The 15,860-nt window shown below is 39.1% G+C and overlaps 1 protein-coding gene across 1 annotated transcript in view; it reads left to right on the top strand.

Moving 5' to 3' along the window:
- Window positions 1-398: 398 nt before the first annotated feature.
- The window catches only part of st8sia1 (ST8 alpha-N-acetyl-neuraminide alpha-2,8-sialyltransferase 1), a 49,835-nt gene continuing 34,373 nt past the window's right edge, over window positions 399-15,860 (top strand). Inside the window, exons 1-2 of the mRNA XM_020935967.2 lie at window positions 399-920; window positions 10,339-10,483. Coding sequence (XP_020791626.1) covers window positions 742-920; window positions 10,339-10,483 — 324 coding nt within the window. The 5' untranslated portion in view covers window positions 399-741. The remainder of the gene's footprint in view (window positions 921-10,338; window positions 10,484-15,860) is intronic.

Here is a 15,860-nt window from a genome sequence, read left to right as displayed (position 1 = left end):
CTGCAGCGTTAATACTGTTTAGGATAAATTACTTTGGGCGTACAGGAAGTGACGTGTGCGTAAAGACATCTGCGTTTATCCAGTCCTCTTATTTTGTAACCGAGCGCACGTTCCGTCACGCACGCTTTCCCCGCGAGCTTGACGATCCATTTCGGGCACAAGAAGCACTTTGTCTCGGCGGAGGGGGTGTTGACAGGAGACCGCGGTGTAGGTGGAGGGGGCTCGCTTGTGTTGGCCCGGTTCAGCAGCGCGCGCTTCCACCGGGGCTGCAGCAGGCGCAAGGACACCACGGCACCGGCGCGAGGGAACGAACGGAGGCCCGAGGGGTTACCTTCGAGGGGGCATCCAGGTGGCACTCCTACCCGCAGACAGAGCACCGCGCACGGGGGAAGGGGTGCTGGGGGGGGAGATGCAGCAGCGAGAGGACGCCCACTTTTCTGAAATGATGGTGGTGATGAGCGCGTGCCAAAGCGCGAGGAAAAGACGCCAAATAATGTCCTCCTTTTGCGCGAATAACGGATTTCCCGAGCCGATTCGTGGTGGAAGCGCGAGGCTGACATCTCCCTGTCTCCATTCATTGGCTTCGGCTCTCCTCTTGGATGAGATGAGTGGCTGGATCTGACATTCTTTTCGTTGTTTTTGTTTTTTGTTTTTTTGTTTTTTTTGCGGAGTTTCAGCCCGTACCTCGCTGCGCACACGGCTCGTTTTGGACACGGCGCGAACCAAAAAACGGGGTGGAAGATGCTGCTGCGATGCTACCGGGGAAAGCTATCGGTTTGGGCCGCTTTGTGCTTGCTGGTGCTCTGCTGGTTCTACGTCTACCCCGTGTACAGAATGCCGCGCGATAAGGACGTAGCGGAGGAGGTGCTGAGGCAGGGAGACGCGTGGACCAAGAACCAGACGGGCATCGATCTGTTCAGGTTTGTGGCCGGGGAAAGTGCACTGCGGCGGGCTTCAACGATCTCCCCCTGTCCTTTTATGCGTGTCTATGTGGTGGTGGTGGTGGTGGATGGGGGGGCCCCCGCTATGCACCCTTTACACCCAATACCCATGACAAAGAGCTCGGGGGATTAAAAGCATCTCATTGCAACGCGTTTCCCCGAAGATTTACAACTTAAATTAAATTAAACACAGACAGGAACCACACTTACCCCCTCATTCGATACTGTCTGGTTTATTTTATGAGACACTAAGATAAGCTTTAAGGTAAAACAGTCGTGCATACTCTCAAAAATACATCAGTTATCCGGTTTGTAATAGGACATTCATTACTGGGAATAATATGAGATGATCGGATAAGGGGATGCTACTGCTGCACGTTAAATCCAAAAGAGGCTTATGTCAGGCTGTAACATAAGAATTGATAAGATTTAATGACCTATAGGTTCAGATTTCAGGTGGAATGGTGAAAAAAGTGGAGATTTTAATTAGAACTGGCTGATGTGGGAAAAGCTGGATAATCTACAGTCACCTACAGCAGCGGTGGAAGAAGTACTCAGTTTTGTTACTTCAGTAAAAGCGCAAAATTAAAAGTATCACATGCAAAATCGACTGAATTAAAAGTATAAACGTAGCGGCTTAAAAATGTACTTAAAGAGCGACAAGTAAAAGTATTTTGAGCTGATTTTGAGATCTAATAAAGCTTCAAATGTAGAGATTTTGACAAAGATTTGATCTGTATTTTGTTCAACAGAAACAACTGAACTGATAATTATTTTTAGCTGTTTTTTATTTTTTTGTATGTTTTTGTTTGGTCAAACTGCAAATGTGTCAATTTGTTTGTTTCAATCTAGTCCAAAAAGTGTAAAAAAGTAGAAAGTACAGACATCTGCTCTGAAATGTAATGAAGTAAATGTTAAAGTATGCTCTTTACTGCTTTTCTACTTCTTTACTACTTTTACTTTGTTGCAATCCATCACTGATGTATATAGTTAATCGAAAATACTTTTACTTTTCAGTTCAGTTCAAAAACGTAGTGGAGTAGAAAGTACAAACACCTGCTCTCAAATGTAGTGAAGTAAAAGTAGAAAATAGAAAGTATCTTCTTTAAAATGTACTAAAGTGCAGATATAGGAGCAAAAAAAAAAAAAAAAAAGAAAGAAAGAAGTATTACATGCAAAATTGACTGAAATAAAAGTATTATCCTACCTGCTTAAAAATTTACTTCAAGAGTGACAAGTAAAAGTATTTTGAGCTGATTTTGAGATCTAATAAAGCTTTGAATGCAGTGATTTTGACAAAGTTTTGATCTGTATTTTGTTCAACAGAAACAACTTCATCGATTATTATTTTCTAGCTGTTTTTATTTGTATATTTTGTTTGCTCAAAGTATAAATGTGTCAATTCGTTTGTTTCAATCCAGTCCAAAAATGTAAAAAAAAAAAAAATAGAGTAGAGTAGAAAGTACAGACATCTGCTCTGAAATGTAATGAAGTAAAAGTAGAAAGTATCTTCTTTACTACTTTTACTTTGTTGCAATCCATTACTGATCTATATAGTTAATCAAAAATACTTTTACTTTTCAGTCCAGTCCAAAAATGAAGTGGAGTAGAAAGTACAAACACTTAAGTAAAAGCGCAGATACTGGAGCAAAAATGTCCATATCACATGCAAAATCTACTGAAATAAAAGTATTAACGTACCTGCTTAAAAATGTACTTAAAGAGCGACAAGTAAAAGTATTTTAAAGCTTCAAATGTAGAGATTTTGACAAAGTTTTGATCTGTATTTTTTTTTTAAACAGAATTAACTGAATCGATAATTGTTTTTTAGCTGTTTTTATTTTTTGTATATTTTTGTTTGGTCAAACTGCAAATGTGTCAGTTTGTTTCAATCCAGTCCAAAAATGTAAAAAAAAAGTAGAGCAGAAAGCACAAAGTGAGTACATCTGCTCTGAAATGTAATGAAGTAAAAGTAGAAAGTAGAAAGTATCTTCTTTAAAATGTACTTCAATGTACCTAGTGGAGTAAAAAGTACAAACACCTGCTCTCAAATGTACTAAAGTAAAAGTAAACACTAGAAAGTATCTTCTGCTGTTCTGAAATGTAGTGAAGTAAAAGTAGAAAGTATCTTCTTTAAAATGTACATAAGTAAAGCACAGATACCATATTGTTCTTTACTACTTTTACTTCGTTGCAATCCATCACTGATCTATACAGTTAATCGAAAATACTTTTACTTTTCAGTCCAGTTCACAAATAAAGTGGAGTAGAAAGTACAAACACCTGCTCTCAAATGTAGTAAAATAAAAGTAGAAAGTAGAAAGTATCCTCTTTAAAATGTACTTCAGTAAAGCACAGATACCATATCGTTCTTTACTACTTTTACTTCGATAATTAATCAAAAATACTTTTACTTTTCAGTCCAGTTCAAAAATGAAGTGGAGTAGAAAGTACAAACACCTGCTCTCAAATGTAGTGAAGTAAAAGTAGAAAGTAGAAAGTATCGTATACCGTACCGTTCTTTACTACTTTTACTTTGTTGCAATCCATTACTGACCTATATAGTTAGTCAGAAATACTTTTACTTTTCAGTCCAGTTCAAAATGAAGTAGAGTAGAAAGTACAGATACCAGCTCTCAAATGTAATGAAGTAAAAGTAGAAAGTATCTTCTTTAAAATGTACTTAAGTAAAGCACAGATACTGTGCCGTTCTTTAATACTTTTACTTCGTGGCAATCCATTACTGATCTATGTAGTTAATCAGAAATACTTTTAGTTTTTAGTCCAGTTTAAAAATGAAGTAGAGTAGAAAGTACAAACATCTACTCTCAAATGTAATGAAGTAACAGTAGACAGTAAAAAGTATCTTTAAAACGTTCTTATGTAAACCACAGACACTGTATCGTTGTTTACTGCTTTTACTTCGTTGCAGTCCATCACTGACCTGTATGGTTAACTGAAAATACTTTTACTTTTCAGTCCAGTTAAAAAATGAAGTGGAGTAGAAAGTACAGATACCAGCTCTGAAATATAGTGTAGTAAAAGTAGAAAGTATCTTCTTTAAAATGTCCTTAAGTAAAGCACAGATACTGTACTGTTCTTTAATACTTTTACTTCGTTGCAGTCCATCACAGATCTAAATAGTATCGGTGCTTTTCTATGTTATTTGATTTGAATAGTCAAATAAACCTTTTCCTCTGAACTTTGCTCCAAACCACAGGCTTTTACTGACAGAAAAGTGACTGTCGAGCGTCTGATTAAAAAGCCTCAAAATGATCATTGATGATTTGTAATAAGTGCATGTCCATTCAGTTACAATTCTATTCACTGCGTAGCCTCAATTTTAGTTTATTTATGTTTCAAGTTTAGTTCTGATTCTTATTTTAGAGCCACAGTGTTGAAGTCATGAGCCGATATCACAAACAAGACTCGACTGAAACACATCCCATCCATTGTCTTTGCTTTAGGATCATAACAGCATTTCTTTAAATTGACGTCTGTCTTGTTTTATCATCACAAAACCAGACGCAGGAACAGAGCTGGAACAGTGGCTCAAAATGTACTTACTCAAGTGAAGTAAAGGTCTTATTTGGTAAAAGACTGAGGTGGCGTTTTTTCTATTTTCTTTTATAACACAATAACATCATGTAAATATGGACTTTCTAAATGTGCAGTAAATGACAGTTTACAGGTACAGTTTTTAAAAAATGATGGATTGATTTGTTTTTATTTTCAGTTTGTTCCAAGAGAGAAAAAATAATTATATACTGTACAAATCCATGTATGGTTCGTTCATTCGTTTTTCAAAATAAAACCAAAAATATAAAAAAGAAAAAGAAAAAAAACAGCAATTTTCTTCATTATTTGTCTCCAAAACGAAAATGAAAAAACAGTTAACAATTTGTTTTTTCAGTTTTCGATTTTGTGTTTAAATAAATAATGGAAAAAAACGGATAACGACCGTTTCCCTTTTTTATGTGACTTCCATGACTGCGATGCCGGACTGAACCAGGACTGAACCAGGACCAAACCAGGTCCGGGACCAGACCGGGACTGAGACCAAGACTTAGACCGGGACCGGGACCAGGACTGAGACCAGAACTGAGACCAGGATTGAGACCGGGACCAGAACAGGACCAGACTGTGATTGAAACCAGAACAAGAGCGGGACCAGACCAGAACTGAGACCAGTGTCCTGAGACCGGGATCAGACCAGGATTGAGACCGAGACCAGACCAGGACTGAAGCCGGGACCAGAGCAAGACTGAGGCTGGGACCAGACCAGGACTGAGGCCGGGACCAGACCAGGACTGAGGCCGGGACCAGACCAGGACTGAGGCCGGGACCAGACCAGGACTGAGGCCGGGACCAGACCAGGACTCAGGCCGAGACCAGACCAGGACTCAGGCCGAGACCAGACCAGGACTGAGGCCGGGACCAGACCAGGACTCAGGCCGAGACCAGACCAGGACTGAGGCCGGGACTAGACCAGGACTGAGGCTGGGACCAAACCAGGACTGAGGCCGGGAACAGACCAGAACCAGACTGTGATTGAAACCGGAACAAGACCGGGACCAGACCAGAACTGAGACCAGTATCCTGACACCGGGATCAGACCAGGACTGAGGCCGGGACCAGACCAGGACTGAGGTCGGGACCAGACCAGAACCAGAACCAGACCTTGATTGAAAGTGGAATGAGAAAGGGACCAGACCAGAACTGAGACCAGGACTGAGACTGGGACTAAACCAGGACTGAAAATGGTTCAGTCCTGGTTCAGTCCTGGTTCAGTCCTGGTTTAGTCCTGGTTCAGTCCTGGTTCAGTCCGACATCACAGTTTAAGTCACGTAAACGGGAAACGGCTGTTATCTGTTTTTTTTTTTTTTTTTTTCCCATTATTCATTTAAACACAAAATTGCAAACTGAAAAAACTAATCCTTATCCGTTTTTTCATTTTGGTTTTGGGGACAAATAATGAAGAAAATAGTTGTTTTTTTGTTTTCTAACTTTTGGTTTTATATTGAAAAACATATGAACGAATGACACACAGATTTGTACGTACTTCATAAATATAGTAAACAACAGAAAAGCACATTCAGCCCATAGTTTCAAAGATGATGTGGTTGCTTCTGTAAACTGATCACGAGACTTAACAAATATTTATATAAAACAAAATTACACACTATACATGCTAAATGTGTTATAGATATACACATTTTAACCCATTTACTGCTGTTTTTTGTATTGTATTATATTATGTTTTTGTTTGATTTAGATCATTCGCTGCTGTCTCTCGCCCTCATACCAGCAAAGAAAAACCTCTTTACAAAATCTGTGAATGTTTGGGCTCTGCAAAATGAACCACAGATGAACCTGGGGCCATCGAGGGCACATGTTTTTTTTTTTTTTTTCATTCTCAGTTTTTTGGACAGTCCATGCCTCATATAAAAGCTCAGAACTGCTGCACTAGGACCGACTCATGATTGGCTCTAGATTAAACTCATCTATTTCAAGAAAGGCTACATTACAGGTCAGATCTGTGGAGAATAACTGTATTTTTGAGTTGTTTCTGTTGAACAAAATACAAATCAAATCTTTGTCAAAATCACTACATTTGAAGCTATATTAGATCTCAAAATCAGCTCAAAATACTTTTAATTGTCACTCTTTAAGTACATTTTTAAGCAGGTACATTAATACTTTTATTTCACTAGATTTTGCATGTGATACTTTTAATTTTACTTTTTTTTTTGGCTCCAATATCTGTACTTCTTACCACCACTGCTGTAGGTTATTGTAGATTATCCAGGTTTATGGACAGTCTTCATGTGAAAGCTCAGAACCTCCAGAAGTCCTTCACTGAGCTGCAGAGGCTGCACTAGCGCTGACACACGACTGGCCATAGATTAAACCCATTACAGGTCAGATCTGTGGCGAGGCAAGCCTATTCACACACAGAATAATTGTATTTTGAGTTGTTTCTGTTGAACAAAATACTGATCAAACCTTTCTCAAAGTCTCTACATTTGAAGCTTTATTAGATCAGATTTCCGGTTTTAAATTGCTGGAATTGTGGAAAAAAAGTGGAGATTTTAATTAAAACTGGCTGATGTGGGAAAAGATGGATAATCTACAGTCACCTACAGCTGCGGTGGAAGAAGTACTCAGTTTTGTTACTCCAGTAAAAGCGCAAAATTAAAAGTATCACATGCAAAATCGACTGAATTAAAAGTATTAACGTACCTGCTTAAAAATGTACTTAAAGAGCGACAAGTAAAAGTATTTTGAGCTGATTTTGAGATCTAATAAAGCTTCAAATGTAGAGATTTTGACAAAGATTTGATCTGTATTTTGTTCAACAGAAACAACTGAATTGACTTTTTTTTTTTCTTGCTGTTTTTATTTGTATATTTTGTTTGCTGAAACTATGAATGTGTCAGTTTGTTTGTTTCAATCCAGTCCAAAAATATATTTTAAAAAAAGTAGAACAGAAAGTGCTCTGGGGCCATCGAGGGCACATGTTATTTTTTGTCATTCTCAGTTTTTTGGACAGTCCATGCCTCATATAAAAGCTCAGAACTGCTGCACTAGGACTGACTCATGATTGGCTCTAGATTAAACTCATCTATTTCAAGGAAGGCTACATTACAGGTCAGATCTATGGAGAGGCAACCCTATTCACAGACAGTATAATTGTATTTTTGAGTTGTTTCTTTTGTATAGATCAAATCTTTGTCAAAATCTTTACATTTGAAGCTTTATTAGATCTCAAAATCAGCTCAAAATACTTTTACTTGTCACTCTTTAAGTACATTTTTAAGCAGGTACGTTAATACTTTTACTTCAATAGATTTTGCAATGTGATACTTTTATTTTTACTTCTTTTTTTTTTGCTCCAGTATCTGTACTTTTACTTAAGTAACAAAACTGGGATCTCCAACCTGTAGCTTGGGAGCCACCAGTAGCTCTCCAACCCCTTCCAAATAGCTCGCCAAGAGATTTAACAAATTTTTGGTGAATTAAATGGCCATTGTAAATGTATCATTTTGATGCCAAACTTTGTGCAGTAATAATTTATGTTTTATAGGCATTTACCTGTACCCATCTAAGGCCATAACTCTTTTATACACTCAGTTTCTTGTGACCGCTAAAATGAGCAGCTCTCTGTTATTTTTGTTTTGTAAAAGTATCTCACTGGAGGAAAAAGGTTGGAGACTCCTGCTGTAGATTATCCAGCTTTATGGACAGTCTTCATGTGAAAACTCAGAACCTCCATTATTCCTTCACTGAGCTGCAGACGCTGCACTAGCACTGGCTCATGATTGAGTGCGTATACATGCACATCAATAACCCGGTTATTAGCCATATCCCGGTTATGTCAGTATTCGGGTTACTGCGTATACATGCGCACTGAGAAACCGGGATACTCATATCCGCGTATACATGCTGATGCGATCAGTTTCTTTTGGACTAAATGACACGACTCTGTGGATTATGTGTGTTATTTCTGTGACAGAAGAGGCGCTAATGATGATAAGTGTGTTTCGTGCGTATAGAGTATAGGAGATAGTTCATGTTTTAGCTTTTCAGCGTCACACGAGTGCAGGTCGTACGAGTGCAGATTGTACGTGTGCAGGTTTAGCGCAGCTCTTAATTTTACAGTAATTTCACTCGTTTGTCACTTTATTTATGGTCAATAACCCGATCATAACCGGGTGATGCTGCATGTATACGCACTCATTGTCTGCAGGTTCTGGAGGATTTAGAGTCCTATTGGGTTTATTTCCAACTGCATTTAGACTTTGGAATTGGCATCCCAAATGAGGGCGTCATGTGAGACTCATTCTGTTTTCTAATTCAGCAGAATGCTTTCTAAAAACAGCTACTTGACCATCATGTCCAATCTTTTGCACGGTAATTAGGGATAAATCAACATCACAAGTGTTATTAGTAAAAGATATATTTAAACATGTCTCTACCTCATATCTGGGAGCACAAGTAGGTCATGTTTATCTAATTTGAATAAAAAAAAAATTGGTAACACTTAACTATAATAACTACACCTTACTTAGCCTTAATAAAGCATGAACAAAGACTTAATTAATAATGAACAAAGATTTTATTAATAATGATTCACACTTAGTAAATGTTTACTAAAGCATAATTCGTCTTCACTTTAGAAAAGCTCTCAAAAAGACTTAACAGATAAACGCTGCCTGAATTATCATTGCATTGCATTATTAGTAAATCATTCTCTCGTAGTTTACTAATGAGTAATAAATGCTCAAATGGTTAGTCCATGAGTAATTAAGTATGAAATAATTATGAGTAACTATTTACAGCACAGGCAAATGAAGTGCAAGTGCTAATTAAGGTAGTAATTAAGTAGTTACTAAGCGTGAGTCATTATTAATTAAGTCTTTTTTCATTATTAATTAAGCCTTTGTTCATGCTTTATTAAGGCTAAATAAGGTGTAGTTATTATAAAGTGTTACCAAAAAATCGTATTAGATTAGATTAGATTTAGCTTTATTGTCAGTGTACGAAATACAACAAACCTTCGTCAAAGCAAATCTGTAGCAGTAAAAATGAATAAATACAGACACATTCTCACATTCATACTAATAAAAACATAAAATAAATAAATAGATTATAGCTCTGAGTCCCTTCTGGCCTTTTATTTGTGCTTATAACCACACTTTAAAGGTGTATTAATGTTATTACTTTGTTTAGAATGTTCCGCAGTGTAGATTAAACCCATCTGTCTCAAGGGAGGCTACATTACAGGTCAGATCTGTGGAGAGGCAACCCTATTCACAGACAGAATATTTGTATTTTTGAGCAATAAACTCACGTATAATGAATAAATGCTAGCGAGATGTGTTTCATGTCATGCTGTGGGACATTCCAGGCAAATCAATAACATCTCCATGGAGACAAGCACGTGACAGACCTTCCGCCAGAAAAGTTACGCAGTGCAGCTTTAAAATGTAAACTTCGAAACACAAAAATTCAAAATACAACAGAGCAAAAGCACAGAGGTATGATTTTAGACTTGCCATGTCAGATTCTGGCAACGAGATGTATAATTTTTATTCCATATTCCGTAAACATGACCTACTTGTGTTGCCAGATATGAGGTAGACAAGCTCAAATATATCTTTTACTTATAACAATTATGATTTTGACATGTTGTGATATTCTCAATTACAAAAACATTCTTATAAAATCAAATTATTTGCCATTTCAGTGCAAAATACACACAAATTCCTGCACTCAAAATGACTTGGTAACCAGCCCCGAAGCAGAAAAGATCCTACAGTATTGTCTTTTGTGGCTGACCTCACAATGTCCAGATGTCTCGAGACTCACTTCCTCTCCCGGTTGGTCCTAACAGGAAGTGGCTGTCCGAATGCTGTGATCCCGGCAGAATGTTCGCGGTAACCAAGGAGAACTCCCCGATGGGCAAAGTCCTGTGGTACGACGGAGAATTCTACCACTCCCACACCGTCAACAACGAGACGTACCAGCTGTTTGTGAAGGTAAGAACAGACCATCACTAACAATAACCGAAATATCATGATATCGTATCGTCAGAAGTCTCACAATATATCGAATTACCAGCCTGTTTGATTAAATTAATTGTTATGATGCAGCGATAATTAAAAAACAGAGGGAACTACATAGACCATGATCCTTTGCTCCATCTCAGTGCCGACTTGACATGATAAAATAACTATTAGAAGCAGTTTTAAATCTTAATTCTTTGGATTATGATGAATATTGGCTCATGCGCCGCCCTGGCTTGAAAGTCCCAGCTCGAGCGTCTCATTCTCTTGGTGGGAACGTCCCCCTCCTCCCTCAGGACGCCCCCTTTTTTTGGGCGGCACACGGGTGACTGCTGTGCCCGGGAGAGGGGGGATGTTCTCGCCGGCCTTTAGTGTGTGATGTATTGAGTTAGAAAATCAGCTTCTATATCATAATAAAATTAAATGTGAGTGTAGCGAGACCAAATGTCGGGCCTTGTTTATGTCATTTTACTGCTCTTCTCAAAGCGCCACACATTTTTTCAATCTGTAATATCAATATAATTCTTATTTGCTCACAAAAATTTACTATGATACTATTTTAAATAATTTGCTCTTGTTCACCATGTCCTATAACATCTGTAGTTGTTGATTTGGGTAGAAATATGAATTATTTCCTAACTTGCCATGAACATAATTTGTAAGCAGCGCAACACAACAAACCTAAAAAGCTGCAAAATTTGTTCAAAAATCATTAAGAATCACTTTTTGGAAGGTCTTAACTATGTATTTTATTGAAATATGTTTATAAAATCCTGAAATAGTTGTGGCACTCACTCCGAAATGTTTTTATATGCATATCTATTAACTAACTTTCATAAAGAGTACAATTCAGGGGGACTTTCCAGCTGATTTCCATTATAACAGAAACAACAGACGGTCAAGGCAGTTTTAAAATGGACTGGAGCATATTCACAATTTTGTAATAAATGTAAATTGTAATGTAAATAATCGCAATAAATATCGTACCGTAAGAAGCATATCGTGAAAATATCGTGTCGAGATTTGGAAATGTTTACATCCCTATAATGCACTGGCCAGTTATCACGGTAAGAATACTTGTAAATGAAAGCTGCAAAAAGCAATATCTAGGTTCGTTAAAATGTCGTAAATTAAGAAGCATCCCAAAGGGGAACCATAGTCTGTATATATAAATGGACATAACTAACCTTCTACCCGCTGCGTTAAAAATAGGAAGTGTCCTTGCGGATGCTTCCTGCTCCTCCTGACCCTGGCTCTAATTAACTTCCTCTAGATATTGTCTCTTTCTGTAACTGCTCCTGTGAGTCTCGTCATTTTGGTCTTAAAATGTTCGTATTAACCCGCTCTACATGATCCTGGGGTTTTATTTAGCTCCAAATTCGTCTCTATAACCTCAAGCATCGACAGCTTCATTTGAATGGAGCTAAATACTACGGGTGACTTCACACTCCCTTCGTCCACTTCTAATGCAAACAAAATGAAACAAAATGCAGCTCCAGGTCTGTTTGTGATGAGGAAACAACATTATAACTGAGATCAGAAGATAGAGGAATATAGGCCCCTTAATCTACTGCAGGGGTCTCCAAACTTTTTCCTCTGGTGAGCTTCCTTTACAAAACAAAAATGCTGTTTAGTTTAGATTAGTTTATTGTACTTATTTAGTGTCATGCACCATTTAATTGGTGCCCAGCCCGCATGGACTTATAAGACACATAAAACAATAAGCAGACAGATCACACATCAAACATAAAGTGTCCTTTTACGGAGGTCCCAGGCTTTCAGCACAAACTGCACAAACATTACATTTAAACAGATACTTTGGTCTCTCCTCATCAGACACAGCAAACCAACAGTAAGAGACACATTAGACAACAACTGACAGCACAGGTCATGATACAGAGGACAGTAAAACAGAAAATTTTCAATGTCCTTTAAGTCGCACAGAGCACAAGTGCGCACTTCCTCTGGGACTGAGTGGAAGTTCATGCTATAGATCGAGCCTTTGTGTAGAGTGAGACGCCTATAAAACATAAACCATTGTCCATTTATGAGTGCACAAATTTGGGCTTCAAAAGCATACATTTACAACAGTAATGGGCATGTAATTAACCAAATTTTTGTTGGTGGTGGTATAATTCCGAAATCCCTTGGAAGGGGGTGGAGAGCTACCGGTATCGCCCGAGCCACAGGTTGAAGACCCCTGATCTACTGTATATCAGATCTAGAATATGAGACCACATGGTACTGTTAAAGAAACAACAACTTCTTATGTTGAAAATGGCTTTATATTCTCTTCGTTCCAATATCAGCGTGTTGGAATGAGTATCAAGCCTCAGCCTCTTGATTTTAACATTGTGATAACACTAGCTGCTACATACTAGTATCTGTTTTCAGTTCTTTTGTTAATACCCGTCATAATATTTGAACATGTCTACCAGGGATGGGCATGATTAGTCGATTAATTGATAATTTATCATTAAGAATTTCGTCGATTATGTTCATTTATAATCAACAAACCGAATGTTGGTTGCTGTGCGTAGCGTAGGGTGACCAAACGTCCGTTTTTCCCCTGACATGTCCGTTTTCCACGTCCGGTCCTGGCCGTCTGGGTTATTTTTTATTTTTTTTATAAAGTGATGCAAATGTTCAGGTTTTCATTATCTTTCATTAGGTCATTAAACTGAGCGTCTCTCGTAGCTCTCTGTGACTCAGAAGGAGCGAGCAGACACAAACAGTCGGTCAGTCTGCAACGCGCCGAAGCACAAATGCGCATTTAACGATGAATTGTACAAGAAATTTGCCGCTTTCCGTCAGGGTCGAGACAAGTGGGAGGCCATGTGCACAGTGCACAAAGCAGCACATATGTTTCGGTGTCCAATGGCGGTGCCGGGAACCTCAAAGCACTAGGACATCGAAAAACATTAAAAAGTTTTGCCAGGTGAGAGTAGCTCAATGTCGATGACGAGGCCCCACCTCCCACCCCCCGTACGATGTCCTGGTTTTGACAAACACAAATATAGTCACACTAACCTGTATTCCACTGAGTCGTGTCCTTTAGTCTGACAGAAGTTGACCGCATCAGCGCACAAGAACAGTTTTTTTCTTTGCTTAGTTTATGCAAATTAGCCATGCAGTTTTAAGTTTTAAGACTTGCGCAAAGCTGCATTAAACACTTTATAATCCTAAACGGGCTGATGTGGCTCTACGGTTTATATGTCGTAAAGTTGAATTTATTTATGCAGATTAGTAGTGTAGATAGTAATAATAATGGTGATAATTTTAATATAAAAATGTTAATCGATTAAGAAAATTTAATCGAATGCCCATCCCTATTGTCTACCTCATGTCTGGGAACACAAGAGGCTCTATTCACGTTTACAGCACAAACCAGGAAGACGTTTGGAAACATGCGATGAGCTCTGGTGTAGTTCCAGATACTGGGCTCGCCGACCAACTGTGATTAAACCCGCTGAAGTAAATATGATCAGCACTAAAATGAAGACTGTGCTGTTTGGAATCATCTTGAATTTGGCGCCTCGTCTCTTCTAATCACATGAACCCAGTGCACTCGAAGTTGTGTGTCAGTGGGGAAATGATGAAAAGTGAAATCTGGTTGTAACGGTTGATTAGTCGAACATAACAGAACTCTTCAATGACATGTAGATGAAGAAAACTGGGTCATTTTCTCATTTTTCCTAGATTTTGTCAGACTTACTACCGTGAACAGAGCCCGCCGGAAGTTGTCATCGCATGTTTCCGAACGTCTTCCTGGTTTGTGACGTTAAAAATTACACAAACCAAACTTTTAAAGGGATAGTTCAGGATTTTTGACATAACTCTGTGTGGCATCCCCGTGAGCAGTGTCGTGCATCAACACTGACTTACCCCCGACAGCGTCCGGTGAGCCAAGATACTGGCCGTTTTCGGTGCTGACGAAAGTAGGCTGGCAAGTTGGCTGGGGACAGTACAATAAAGCGTGTTTCTTCTCAAAACAATGTCTGTTCAAAAGAGTGATACATTTGCATCACAAAACCATCGTCGTGTAAAAAGTCAAACCTCATATTCGCTCGGCGCTATTTTCTCTCCGTTCGTATCACTGCGTGCTGCCGCCAGGTGACAGCCGCGTCTGGTTCACTTTGTTTACTGCTCGGAATGTTAGCGACAACATGTCTGATTACGATACCGACAATAAAGACTTTGCCTTTACCACAAAGCCAAGGGGAGATCTTTATGAACCCGAATATACTGATGCCGAATTTTGCCAGATGGAGTTAGAACAGGCAGAGAGAGAAGAGAGACAGAGAAGTGGTACAAGTTGGAAACTGGAGCCACAGATGGAGCTGTGAGAGACCGAGTGAGCGACAATCACCATCACGTCATTTAGAAACTCGCATACAGCGAACATAGAGCCTACACTGTGACTGGAAGCATGGACGACTAATAGAAACATGGAATCATCCACACGTCCACGTAGCTGCTGCCAATAGTGTACGCGGCATTTACAATAGTAATAACAGTCGACTTATAAAGTTATGTTTTGTAGAAGTATCTCGGCTCACCGGACGCTGTCGGGGGTAAGTCGGTGTTGATGCACGACACTGCTCACGGGGATGCCATACAGATTCATGTCAAAAATCCCAAACTATCCCTTTAAGATGTAAAAAGCAAAACAGAGCAAGCTCTATTGTTAATATCCACTGTACACAGACTGGCCCAGTAAAACGGCTCACGTATACCCGCAGACAGCTGTGCCTGCATTAGCACTAACCAGGTCCAGATGAAGGAAATGATTTTGCTTCCCTCAGCACAATATGATACTCTCAGGATTTAAAGGCTTTCTGGATAGATCTTACAGAGCAGATGGGACAGTAGGATCCTGTAGTGAAGAAACGTCAATACTCAAACAGATGGGGACGTGGTTTCATGTAGCTCACGGTAATGCCACACCAGGGAACCTCCACTCACTCAGAGCAAGGCAGTCTAGATGCTTTCTGGATAATGGTGTCTTTTAGTTAAACACTAAAACGCTGAATCACTTTATCGTGAAGAGTCTTTGTGTTACCGTGAAAAGCTCTGTTATTATTATTAAATCTGAGTTCAGGGAAGTCATAAAACTAGTCAGGCTGGCTCCACTTAGTGCCTCCTCTCGATTTCATTTCTCTCCAGCAACTAGGTCAGGAATCGGAATACACTAGACGGTTTGCAAGAACCTTGGAAGTGCGAGTCCGGGCACCAGCCAATCAGCAAAGAGCCATTCTGTGTTGGCAACGATTCCCGAGATTGAGGATTTAAAGCCGGAACAAAGAGAATGTTTGATGAATTTTATCAAGGGGAAAGACGTTATTGCCCT

The sequence above is a fragment of the Boleophthalmus pectinirostris genome, unplaced genomic scaffold, assembly GCF_026225935.1.
Source record: "Boleophthalmus pectinirostris isolate CB_2022bp ecotype Guang Dong unplaced genomic scaffold, ASM2622593v1 HiC_scaffold_18, whole genome shotgun sequence".
Classification (NCBI taxonomy): Eukaryota; Metazoa; Chordata; class Actinopteri; order Gobiiformes; family Gobiidae; genus Boleophthalmus; species Boleophthalmus pectinirostris.
Note: the sequence above shows the minus strand (reverse complement) of the source record. Positions and strands in the feature narration are given on the sequence as shown.